The sequence below is a fragment of the Aptenodytes forsteri genome, unplaced genomic scaffold (assembly GCF_000699145.1).
Source record: "Aptenodytes forsteri isolate BGI_AS27 unplaced genomic scaffold, ASM69914v1 Scaffold91, whole genome shotgun sequence".
Lineage (NCBI taxonomy): Eukaryota > Metazoa > Chordata > Aves > Sphenisciformes > Spheniscidae > Aptenodytes > Aptenodytes forsteri.
In genome coordinates, this window is record NW_008794115.1 from 953,577 (window position 1) to 966,740 (window position 13,164).

The 13,164-nt window shown below is 43.2% G+C and overlaps 1 protein-coding gene across 1 annotated transcript in view; it reads left to right on the top strand.

Moving 5' to 3' along the window:
* Nucleotides 1-6: 6 nt before the first annotated feature.
* SHB (SH2 domain containing adaptor protein B) overlaps nt 7-13,164 on the top strand; it is a 93,783-nt gene continuing 80,625 nt past the window's right edge. Inside the window, exon 1 of the mRNA XM_009275865.2 lies at nt 7-594. Coding sequence (XP_009274140.1) covers nt 13-594 — 582 coding nt within the window. The 5' untranslated portion in view covers nt 7-12. The remainder of the gene's footprint in view (nt 595-13,164) is intronic.

Here is a 13,164-nt window from a genome sequence, read left to right on the forward strand (position 1 = left end):
CCGGGAGAGACGATGGCCAAATGGCTGAATAAGTACTTCAGCCTGGGCAATAACAAGACCAAGAGTCCCCCGCAGCCTCCCCGGCCCGACTACCGAGAGAAACGCAACGGTGCCAGCAGCATGCCCCGCCCCGAAGGGCCTCCGCACCTCCACCTTCACCACCACACCTCGCCTGGTTTCCCGCATCGCCGCCTGCGCGACGACACCAGTGACCTGCTCCGCGCCTACCGTGCCCAGAAAGACCGCGACTTCGAGGACCCCTACAGCGGGCCCGGCTCATCCCTGCGCAAGTTGCGTGCCATGTGTCGCCCGGACTACTCCACACCCGAGGACCTGGGCGAGGCAGCCCCCAAGGCTTTCTCCTCCTCATCATGCTGCGCCGCACCCCCTGCCACCTGCGCAGCTGGCTCCCCTCACCTCTTTCGCAGCCACAGCGAGCGCCGCCCGGCAACACCGCCCAACGTGAAGTACGTCTCCCCCAAGCACCGGCTTATCAAGGTCGAGAGCAGCAGTGGCAGCGATGGCGCAGGCCAGAAGCTCAATAAGGGCTCCAAGCAGCTGGCGACCTCTGTCCCCTCTGCCATGAAAGATAAAGTAAGTGTTGTGCTCCTGTTTCCGCCCCTGTAGACTAGATAGTAGGGCTGGGGCTATGTCAGTCCCTGGAAGGATTTTTGGTGAGGGGTCTAGCTGCTGTCTGAATGCATCTGGAGTGGCCACTGCTCTCCCATGCTTCACTGGGTGGCCTGGCCCCTTTTAACATCTCGGGGCAGGCAGGGCATGTGCAAGGCTTGCACACGAAGTGGTGGTGCCCTGTTCTCTGGGCTTTCAAACTCACCTCCCTTCTGATGCGTCAGGTTTGCAGGTGTGCCTAGCCCTGCTTTTGGGGCACAGTGCACTGCAAACCTCATGACTGGTACCAAGGCTCTTGGGTTGGCATGCTCCTGCAGAACAGGATGTGAGTCTCTGAGGGGGCGTTTGGGGAGCCCTAGAGTCACCTGAGAAGCCCCGTGCTTGTGACCCAAAGTTGTGGCCTCAGCCCCATTGCACGTGTATGGAGCAGTCATATACAAAAAATAATTAAAAAAAAAATCTGATGTCATCTCAAGTCAGACCGCCTGTTTTTAAGGAGACAGTTTGTCATGTGTTCAGTAATAACTCCTTTGCCTCCTAGTTCAGTGTCAAAGGTGAAGTAGCTGAAAGTCCCGTGTTACAACAGCATCATAACTTCCACGATAATTGTGTTTCCAACTGACAGGTACCTGAAGCAAACTCTATATCTACTGGCTCAGGTGCAAATGTTCTCCTGTCTTTTACTGGTTGTTCTCTACAAATATTAACAAAATACTGTAGACACAGCACTAGAAAGTGCTGGGCTCAGGAACTCAGGTTACAGCTGGGAGGCTTTGCAGAGGGAAGTAGCATTAATTATTTTGTATCATTACATATAAATGTGTATAAAGCACATATCCCCCCACCTCTGTTGGTCCTGTGAGTATAGTTTAGTTTTTTCATATATTGGAATTAATATTTCTCCATTTTGTAAATTGGCATTTACAACTTAATAGTCACATCACAGGAATTCTAAGTATGTGCTGGATGTTATCAATTTAAATGATCTGTGTGTACATGTTTAAATACGTAACGTGATTGCATTGAGTGGTGACACATTTCCATGATAACTTGATAAATTATATCCTGTCTAGGTGGAATTCCAAATAAATCAGCTTGCGATGGTGATGATACAAGATTAAAAGTCTAGAATTTGTTGCATTGTCTGTCATTTTAGGTGTAGTTCCTGACTAGAAGCAACTTCTTTTGTGGAAGTGAATGATTAAAGTTAGAGTCTCACTATGTTACAGTCTCAGTATATTCAGTCTTCTTTCAATTGCCTGTGTTGATACCATATGCTGTATCTGCTCTTAGGCAAATGCTTTCAGCAACTTCATACTTCAGAGAAAATAACTGCTTGGGGCAAAACGCTTCCAAGAGCAACTGCTATTCTTTTTTTTTTTTTTTTCTTTTTAATAGGGCATGGTTTTTTTTTTTTAAATTATCTTTCCATTTTAGACTCTACTGAAGCAATTTTCAAAGCAGTTGCATCTGTTGCTAAGTAACCTGCTACTTTGTGTGGTCATAAATCTGTGTGCTGCTCCCAAGCCCTTGTTGCAGATTCTAAAACTTGTTTTGAATGAGCAGCCTACAGTTTTTTAAAAAAGATACAGAACACTCATGTCATAGTTACATTCTTTCTGTTTTTGAGAGAGAGAACTGTATGTGACAAGCAGGAAATCTTAACGTGTCTGAGAAATAAAATCGTCCCTACACCTCAAAAGGTAAGTGTGCCTGCCCCCACCCACAACAGAATTTGGTTGCGAGGAGCTACATAGCTTACCTTTTGTTCAATTGTGTTATTTTCTCACAGTAATGGAAATGAAATATCTCTTATTTCACAGCCCTGAAATGTAACGCCTGACAGGTGAATCTGGTAAGCAGTAGTCATAGTGGGCAGGCAGAGAACTGCTTCTCTCCTACACCTGCCATTCACTGAGAAGGAAAAAATGAGGAATTTGGTTAACAGCATATGTCTAGTTCAATGGCAAATAAAGCAAGTGGAAATAAACTTCTGTAAGAAGGATATAGTAGAGGGGACAGTAAAGATGGTATAAAAAACCCTAGGTGTCTGACATTCAGAAGAGTTGACAGATATGTTAAACACATTGAAAGGGGGAAAAAAATCTGAGTAGCATAGCCTAAGCTAGTAAGTACCTTCGGAATGAAAAAAGATCTAGTTGCCATATAGGTCTGCCATCATAGAAGTATGTTAGTGTTTAATGATCCAATAGTGTTTGCTAAATGCTTGTGTTCAGTTCCAGCATCTCTGTTTTTTTTCTATTTCACATACAAGGATAGAGTGCTGTTTTCCTTTATGTGGTAACTGACCAGTGAGAAGTATGGTTTTCAACAAATTCAATGAGCGATTTTATAACTTTTGTGACTGGTCATCAGTAAAGAGTTGGCTGAAGAGCTCAGTTGTGTGTTAAACTTGAAAGAGTTACTAGAATGGGAAGGAGATTCAGTAAGGTGCTTGTTTGGTGTGGTTACTTATAAAGGACAAATGGCAAAGTATGAATAACGACAGACTGGTTAGTCAAAATTCCCAGGGAAAAAAATGATAGACTAGCTGATTCAGGGACTAAAGGAGATGGAGATTAAAAGCTATGGCAGGCATGATTGTATTTTGCAAGATTCCAGGCATAGGTTGTAAAAGTAACCACAGAGATGTAATGTATCTGGGGTTCAGGAGGCTTTGATGTGTAGAGGTAGATGTACTGACTAAAGTTGAAGCAGACAAACCCAAATTGCCATGCATCTTTAATAGCGAGGTGACTAACCTTTATAACAGATGCCCCAGGGAGTCACTGTTGCCAGATGTCTTTAAATTCAAATTGGTGGGTGGATTTTTTTATTTAGGTAGTACAATCAGGCAGGTTTGGGGGCTTTAACAGTGATGCTTATCTTCAAACAAGGGAAAGCAGGCTATGTTAGAATTCATGGCAGAAGCAGCTCAGTTCCCATAGTATGGAGGATAAGAAATTACTGGCTTCCACCTTTAGTGCTGGCCTGGGAGACATTAACTGCTTAGCTCTCCTGTGGCAGATGAATGAGCGTAGGCAAGTTGGAACAACATGTGGCTATATGCCAGGACAACCTGGCAGCTACTGTATTTGTGTAAGAATAAATGTGAGACTTGGCTTAACATCAACTCAATAGACAAACCACTTGGTGAACTGGGGATCTGAAACAATGAGTTGAAGTCTTCCTGAGTGACTCTCCTCTATCTGGCATTGTGTGATATGTGTAAATCCATGAAAGTAGTAATAGTTGAGGGGAAAGTGTCTGTGTGAAGAGATACTTTGTGTATTTTCTCACCTACTACACTTTTTTGAACCTAAACATTTCTCTGCCTGGCTTTGCAGCTGAAGAACCTAGAACACTATTCAAAGAGCAACTGTATCATACTCCACTGCAGGAAGTTCTTAGGATTTAAAAGCTGGGATTGTAGTGTACTTGTCCTCTAAAAGATAATTATTTCATAAGAAGCAGCATTTTGCACTCCCTGCAGTGGAGGCAGAACTGTGCTGCAGTTCTGGATATTGAATGCAGAAGACACCGCGAGTTGCAGGATCCATTTCCACAGGACAGGACATATCTGATGCTGTAGAAAATAGCTCAGTTCTGCACAGGCAGAGCTGATCCAGTGCAAAAGCATGTAAATGTCGTGTGGTAGCAGCAATCAGGCAGGAAACTGTTCAAGGCAACATAGTTGCTGACTTGATTTACAAAAGTCTGAAAACAATGTCTATGTGTGAATTCTACACTTGTATAAGAAAAAAAAAACAACCGTTTGTTTCCATGGAATCCACCTCAGAAGTGTGTGATGTGGAGATCTGACTGCTAGTTAAGCATGAGGGCTAAACCTGTTTGCCTTGAAAGCTTTCCTCCCATTACGTAAGAAACAAGTACCTTTCTGACATTGCAATAGACTATGGCAATGGTGTTTCAACTTTTAAGGTCTTGCATAAAAGTGCTTAGGCTCCATGGAACATTATTAATATCTGTATATAATTAAAACCTTTTAGTAAACATTGAGATTATGTTTGTCTTATTTCTTTATATGGTATAAGTTTTATTTGATCTTGCAAAGTGTCAGGTGTATTTAACAGAATCTTGCAGCTGGTATTTCGAGGTGCACAGAGAAAACACTTGAAAGATGTCTAAGCAGTGTTGGGGTTATTTATATCAAAGTATATAGTTTCTAGAGATCCTAAACTACAGATGTAACTCCATGTCTTATTCCCATGTTTAATCCATTGCAGCAGTGTGTCAGGCTGCCACTCTTTACAATTGGTTCTACTCTGAAACAGTCTTCCTCTCTGCACGTGGTTCCCATTGGCATATGGCTCTGCCTTTGAGTCAGAGGTCTCAAGAAAAAGATAGCAGTGGCCACTGGTCTTGTGAACCTGAACGAATGGCTTGGGCAAGGCCACAGATAAAGGCAGCAAGCTACATTTTTTCCATGTATCTCATGTTGCTATAATGGATTTTTCCACATATGTCAGTCTCATGATTAAGGGACTATCACAGTCTTATTAATGGGAAGATATTCAGTTATTACCTGAGTCTGTGGAGTCTTAGTGACTTTCGGGCTGTTCAAAGTGGTGTGGTAGGCTGTTCAGTTAAGTATGCCTGGCATCTGCAGTGTATTGCACAGCTTGGAACAGTCTCAGCTCTGGGAACCATCCAGATTTTCAGACTCTTGGACACAGAGAGATCCGAGCAGGGAAAGGTTATCAGGAAGGACTATGAAGCAGTTGTGAGGGAGGGAGTGGTAGTCTTCTGGAAGAGTGTATCATGAATATACCCTTGCAATAAGCAGATCCAAACCATTGAAAGAAAGTACCTCAGTTACTGGATTCAAGCGAGAAGACTGACTCGCCCTTTCTGAACTAAGATGTGCTTATTGAACTATTTAGTGGGAGACTGTAACTGAAGATGTTCAACATGCCCTTATTCTGAAAAAGGCTAATACTGCAGTACAAATGCCCATAAGGGAACTGGGCAGGGTGGTGGACCTTTGTCCTGTTTCCACCCCTTTCCATGCAACCTGTGTATCGAATGTCTATGAACCGTGCTCACTTGGCCGCCAATAAGCAAGAACACATGCTTGCACCATTCTTTCATATGTACTTTCTCTTGCTTCACAGGAAAGCATGCAAGATGAATATGTTTCTGTGCTGGGCTATCTTCTCAAATCCAAGAGATGCACACTGCTGTTAGGAACACACTCTGAGCTGTCATGTGCTTAATTTCTGGGCTCATTGCATGGTACAAAGTGCTCATTCCTTTTGGACTGAGAGAGTGAGGGATACAGGATATTAGGTATGAGGTTAAAAGTTCTAGGCAAAAACTCAGAAGGGACACACTTTTCTTTTTAAAAGTGCCTGTGAAGTCCAGGTAGACAATATCCACCACTCTCCCTTCATCTACCAGGCCAGTCATTTGGACTTCCTGACCATAGTTTTCAGTTCTAGCTGAAAAACTAACAGAACCACTCATGTCTGCAGTGGATTGTAAGTACTTGGGATGTTTTCCACTGGAGGGATGGAAGGCCAGCTTAAAGTTAATTGCTTGTTAATATTTGACTCTAAAAAGTAGCTACAGTCTGTTTGGTCTGGCTTAAAAAAACCCGCAGAGCTGCTTTGTTTCTGTAGCTGAATTCCGTACGTTGATGTCAAACTGTAATGCTTAAATTCTTGTGTTGTCTCCATGTGGCTTTGCAAAAATGCTAGATATTGGATTATCAGTGGCTATATTCCCAAATGATTTCAAAGCATTTCACAGGCTTTATGTGTGAGAGTGATAGTGACCACTGTGGGGACTTCAGCCACTTAAAATTTATAATGTGATAGTTCTTTATGACTGTGGACTAAAGGCTGCTGAAGGGAACTACAGGAGGAGTGTGTGTGAACAGACTACCATCCTGGAATTCAGACCTCTGCTCTGAGATGCTTCTGAGATGTTTAAAGATCTATTTTAATCTTGCAAGGTTTAAAAAAACCATAGAACCCAAAGCAACATAAGATACTCTTAAATGTTCAAAGAAAAGTCACAAGTGTCCCAAATGTAGTTTTAAAGATCAGTATGCAAAGTCTGAATGAGGTACAAACAGCCTACAGCTGTGCTTCGTATTATGAGGGTAGTTTCTGTGTAGGGACCTCATAAAGATTGTTAGATTGTAGCTCAGTAAAGTGGGACTGCAGAGGAAGTTAGTTATGTTACATCCAATGGATTGTCTCCAAGTGAAGTTTTAGGGCATTCTTTTTCTTTAAAGAAAGTGCTCCTTTTCAGATACAACCTTTCTTCCCTAGTTTCAACCACTATTGTTCCAGCAAACAGATTTTTGGCCTGTCTTAGAACAGAATATTTTCAGTTGGAAGGGACCTACAATGACCATCTAGTATAACTGTCTGATCTCTTTAGGGCTGACCAAAAGTTAAAGCATATTATTCAGGGCATTGTCCAAATGCCTCTTAAAAACTGACAGGCATGGGGCATCGACCACCTCTCCAGGAAGCCTGTTCCAGGGTTTGACTACCCTGTAGGTAAAGAAATGTTTCCTAATGTCAAGTCTGAACCTCCCCTGCTGCAGCTTTGAGCCATTCCCAGGCCTCCTGGTCACTGGATCCAGGGAGAAGAGATCAGCACCTCCCTCTCCGCTTCCCCTCCCCAGGAAGGTGTAGAGAGCAATGAGGTCGTCCCTCAGCCTCCTTTTCTCCAAAGTCCTCAGACACTCCTCACAGGACATGCATTCCAGCCCTTTCACCAGCTTTGTTACCCTCCTCTGGACACATTCAAGTACCTTAACATCCTTCTTAAATTGTGGGGCCCAGAACTGCACACAATATTCAAGGTGAGGCTGCACCAACACTGAATACAGCGGGATAATCGCCTCTTTTGACCGGCTGGCTATGCTGCATTTGATGCACCTCAGGATGTCGTTTGCCCTCTTGGCTGCCAGGGCACACTGCTGACTAGTGCTGTTAGTGTTAAAGCAGGAGAATATGCTGCCAGTCAGACAGAAAGCATTGGTCCAGCTTGCTGTAGCTTTTGTGATCTGTACTAATTTCTTTCTGTTTCAGATTAGAGAGACATTCCTTTGCCTCCATCTCCAGTGCTCCTTTCTTGTCTCCCATACCCTGATATGTCTACATTAAAGAAATAAGCTGGTTAGCCATAGTGATTGGCATGATTGCCCTGCCAGAGATCTGCAGGGGATATTGAAGAATGAAAGGCCACTGCGGGCAGTTTAAAACCTGAAATTCATTTGAGAAGCTCTGCTGTGGCTGACAGACATGTATCTCTGGTAAAGGCAGTGCAAAGTTACTGAGATTGCAGCAGCAATGAAGAAGGTGAGCTGGATGATTTGGTAAATCCTTGGAGCAATTTTTCTACTGCAAGGATTACACAAACGACTCAAAGATAGATAAGGATCAGAAGCCTGCAACCTAGGAGAAACTAAAAACTGCCAGATGCTCCAAGATTATAATAGGAAGGTTGAGAGCTGCCTAGAATGCTTGTTGCATTCTGTTTTGGGAAGAACAAGTGTCCCTAAGGCTGCAGACAAATGCCTGCCTTTTTTTTTCTTTCCCCCCTTCACTCTTGTTATGAAGCTTCACACTCAAGGGAAAGTTCCAGTGGGAGACTCAGAGAGGTCTTTGGCTGCGGGGTGCAGCTCCCAACTGTTATGTGTAACACTACACTCTGCGAATCAATGGATGATTCATTTGGCCTGTACATGATTGTGATTCTATTTGTAGTGAAATGGATGACTCATATAGTCTGGGTTCACTGAACTGCACAGGTGTGCTGACAGGTTTCCAGCTGGCTTTCAAGGATGATGGAAAGTATTGGAGGGAACACGCGTGCTGTTGAGTTGGGCTTGCCGTCACCATACCTCTGAGGGTGCTTGGTGGTATATGTGTCTGCTAAATACTGAAGTAATTTTAACTACTGATCTGGCATGGGGGAAGAGATGCTGAATTGTGGCATACAGGGAGATACTCAGTCCAGGGGGAATTTCAGCTGGAGTCCTGAGCTGTGATGTAGGGATCCTGGCTCATCAGCGAGTGAGGTTTGTCTGAGGATTGTTTTACCCTGGTCCAATGTGGACTGAGTGCTGGGCAATAATGTCTGTCTGCTCCATGAAACAGGCTTGAGTAAAGCTGAACACCAGACTGGAGAGTGGGGAGTTCTGGAGTGACTTTCCACCCAGGATAATGCAATTCAGTGAGTCCTGAGCTGTGCAGGGGAACAAGCTAATCACACATAGTTTTCCACCACCATTGTGTTATTAGGAAAATTTTCGGGGGGGCTGTGGTTGGTCACTCTTCGGCACTGACTCTAGAGAAGCCTTGTGATAATAGGCAGCTGTTGCTGGCTTGATATATCCAGGTTGTTGTACTGATCTTCCAGCTGTAGTATAGTATCATAGAGTGGCTCTCCTGCAGCTGGAAAGCCTGCACAGAGGGGCTTGCGCCACTCCAAAGTTAGAGCATTTAGTGTGCTGGAGGAGTCGACACATTCCTGTTGCTGAAGGGAAGGTGGAAGGGGGCACAAACAGTTTGCAATGGCAGCTGTAGGTGAGACTGAAATACCCTGACTGCAGACGTGACCAGCTGTGTGCAGACCTCTGGGCAGAACAGCAGGACGCTGGCTGTTTTGCTCTTTACAGGGTGATAGGCTGGAGCTACACAGCTAGGCCTCTCTGAGCTGGCAGAAGGGTGCACCTCTTTCTCTCCTCCCCTCAGCTTTCTAGTGCAGAAAGAGGAGCCATGTGGCCCTACTGCTTCTCAGCAGGTTGGTGCCTTATCTTTGAGAGGTCAGGGCTGCAGGGATGCCCCTGGAAGGATATCACTGCATGCAGTAGCCTTCCAGGTTATGGCACTGGCATGCCCATTACAAGCTTGCCTTGTGTGTTTCGCAGTTGATTTACCTCTTACTGCTTCTGCATAAGTTCACCACTTAATCTTTCTATCCATTGATTGCTATGAGGATCTATACTCAAAAAAGCCAGCTGTGGGAGAGAGGGAAGTAATCCATCACTTTTACATGTCTTTGCTGATTCAGTAGTGATGACTTTGACCTGGTTCCAGCAGCTGACAACTTCATGGAGGCAGAAGAGAAAGCTGCATGCTGTAGATGCAATTCATGCTCTTGCAATATCTGTAGATTGCTATGTCACATATGAAGACCCTGGAGCACTCCTTGTAAAAGTTAAATTTGCAGCTGCGAACAAGCTCACCAAAAGTATTAGAGGAACAAATATTAATAGTAGTAGTGAGATATGTCCCTATGATTACACTTCTTTTGTCATTGTGTTTTTATGTTCAGCCAGCAATTCTAATTAAAGTCTTCATGCTGATAAAGTTAACTGTAGGAGACAAGGAGGAGGTATATTGTTTAACCTCAAAAGGTAGTAATAATCTGCATATGGCTAAATGTTGGGTAAGGCTAAACTGGATAGTGAAAGAAAAAAAAAATTACCTAAAAGTGCATGTAGTGTTGGAGTTTGCATGGGTGGCAAAAGAAGGCAGGTGAAAAGAGTCAAAAATCACAACAGCAGATTTATTACCTTACAGGTTCTGACTTTAAATGCAAGTGAAAACTATATGGTGGATACCATGTATTGCCTGTGGAAGGATTTTTCTAAATTACTGAGCTATGTCCAGAGCAGTCCATCAGTGTAGCATTTGCATGTGTTCCATCTTCATGGGAAACGTAATATCTGTGAATGGAATCCAAATGACTACTTAATCACATCCTCTGGTCTAATGCACCTTCTGTCTCTCTGGTCTACACATCTTCTCAAACTGTTGCTTGTCCTGGTTTCGGCAGGGATAGATAGTCTACCAGTTTTATTTAAGTAAATTTAGGTTTTCTTGTTACATATGTTGAAATGATTTGTAAAGTTCTGAAATCTACATTATATGTATGTACATACACATACATACACAAAAATATGATAAATATATAAAATATATCGTTATCATTATTATGTGTTATTTTATATACATAAACATGCATATTGCTGAGAAGGAGGTTGTGGACCTTCTGCCTCTGGAGACTTTCAAAACTTCTATGGGCAAGACCCTTGACAACCTGGTCTAGCTTTCATATTACCCCTGCTTTGAGCAGAAGGTTTAATTGTCTTCAGAGATCTCATGGAATCTAAGTCTTAAGGTAACTCTGATGTTCAAAAACTGCCCTGGAGCTGGAGTGTTGCCAACAGACTTATGCTAATATAGTGCATTCCTGCAAGGACAGTAATGCAGGATCTGTCAAGCTGGAGTGCTTTTCCCCATTCTGTAGATGAATCTGTGCAGTAAGTGAATGTGGAGTTAGTCTGACCATAGTCTCTACAGCATACAAGCATATCTTCTTCTGCTAAAGCATGAAAGAATGAATAAGGCTCTGTTCAGATCAAGTGCATGTGTATACCATTGGGCATGGCTGGGTGAGTCAATGGGAGAGAATGATATTGAGAGGACACTAAAGCAGGGCTGAATACTGGTGCTCATCAGCAAGAAGGAATGAATTGTGTTTGCTTCTATAGATTGTCCTCTGAATTTCCACATAGGTGTGTGCAAGAGCTGGGTTAGTTAAGTCTGCATGTGAACATGGAAGTACCGAGACACTAAGCATAGCTAAAACAGCATTACACAATTAAGTTTCAACAGTTGGGCGACCATAAATCCAACTTTCCTACTATTGCATGATAGCATAGATATTATCTGCAGCCTTTCCCTCAAAACTGGTCAGATAAGAAAGGAGGTCTGTATTACACTTTTTTACACATCCAACTTAAGGCAAACTTGCAAGCAAACTGTTAGCATTAAGACTGTTCTAATGTAATGTATATGTGGAAGTGAAACCTTCTATAGACAGGATAAGGTTATGCAGTTTATTGTGATTTAAAGGGCATTTAACTCTAAATGAGAAATTAGGCACAGTAAGAACATGTATTGGAACTTATGTAAATGTCTTTTAGACTGATTAATGAAGAGAAAGGATCTAGAAAGGAAAAAGGTGAATCTGTGTTTATTTTTTTAACCATCAAGTTCGCTAGTAAACTTCTAGTTTGCAATCTGATCTTGTGGTGGCCAGCTTGCCATTGTATTTGCTTGGATCACTGAAGAAATACCTGTTCTATATCTTTACACGCTCCTTTGCTCCCCAAGCTCACGGGCACTGTTTGATATAGGAGAGATGTTTGTCTCTCTGAACATCCTTGTATATGTCCTTGCCTACCAGCAGTTGGTTACAGTGTCTGATTCTCAGACATTCATGCAGAGCTTGCCCCATGGCAAAGAATATGGTTTGACTTCTCATTCCTTTGCTGCCCTGTGTCACTGTGATTGTATCCTTGACTAACTGTATGCTAGGCACTGTGTTGAAGTGGAAGAAGTAGTATGAGACCTGGCAGTTGAAACAGCATATGGTGGATTCTGGTGATAGATGGGAAAGGGACTGTGGTACAGTCATGTGACAGACATGTCACTGTTTCTGTAAATGTTACTGTAAAACTACTGGAGTAGTTGTGCATTGTGCATGAAGTATAGAAAATTGTTTTATAAAACTTATTCTGCTAATGGCAGTGAATGGGATACAAACATTTTTTTTGTTGGACATTTTTTTTTTGGACCTGGTTTTCTGAAGCGAACAATGCCTATTAACTGTTCTGTCTGTCCATCCTTCCATAACTCTTGGATCTATTGGCAGATGCTGGAAGGTGTATTTTCAAATTTGAAATAGTTGAGTGGATGGGTCAAGGAAGGACCCTTTCCTTGCTGAGGGGAAAGCAGGTAGAACTCTTGTTTTTAAACTTGCAGCAGCAGCATCTGTGTGGCCTGCGTTGCCCTATGTGAAGCAGGGACACACATGGGAAAGCAGGGAACTGCAATTACTGCCTGGGAAATCAAGGGCATAGATAGGAATGAAGAGGCAAGAAGACAAGAACTGTTGTTTATGTATCAGCTTGTTAGCAGTTGGGTCCTGTCACTGTGAGTGTGTGGACTTGTAGAAACTGCAAAGATCAATTCATCTTCGCTGAAAACTAAGTCTTGTGTATGGGGAGTAGCTCTTGAAACGCCATTTAAATACTGGCTTTTTTTTTCCCCCCAATACCTTACAGTCCACATCTGTCTCAGAAATTTAGGAGCTACCTTTCCCAATTTGTGCTTCAGTTACATTTTAGACAAGGAATGTGTTCCTCTCCGGAAGTCAAAGCTATGAACGAGGCCTGTGATTTATTCCAGGGACAGAGCTGATGGAGGTCTTTCCAACACTCAAATTTGGGAGTAGAAGGAAAGGCTTTATACACAGCTCCATCTGTAGAGAAGTTCTCTAGAATCATGATTTCATCTTGAGGGCGCTCACAAGGCATGGGCGGGACAACCAGGGGATCTGGCCTAGCCAGCACGGGTTCATGAGAGGCAGGTCCTGCTTGACCAACCTGATCTCCTTCTATGACCAGGTGACCCGCCTAGTGGACGAGGGAAAGGCTGTGGATGTGGTCTACCTGGACTTCAGCAAGGCCTTTGACAC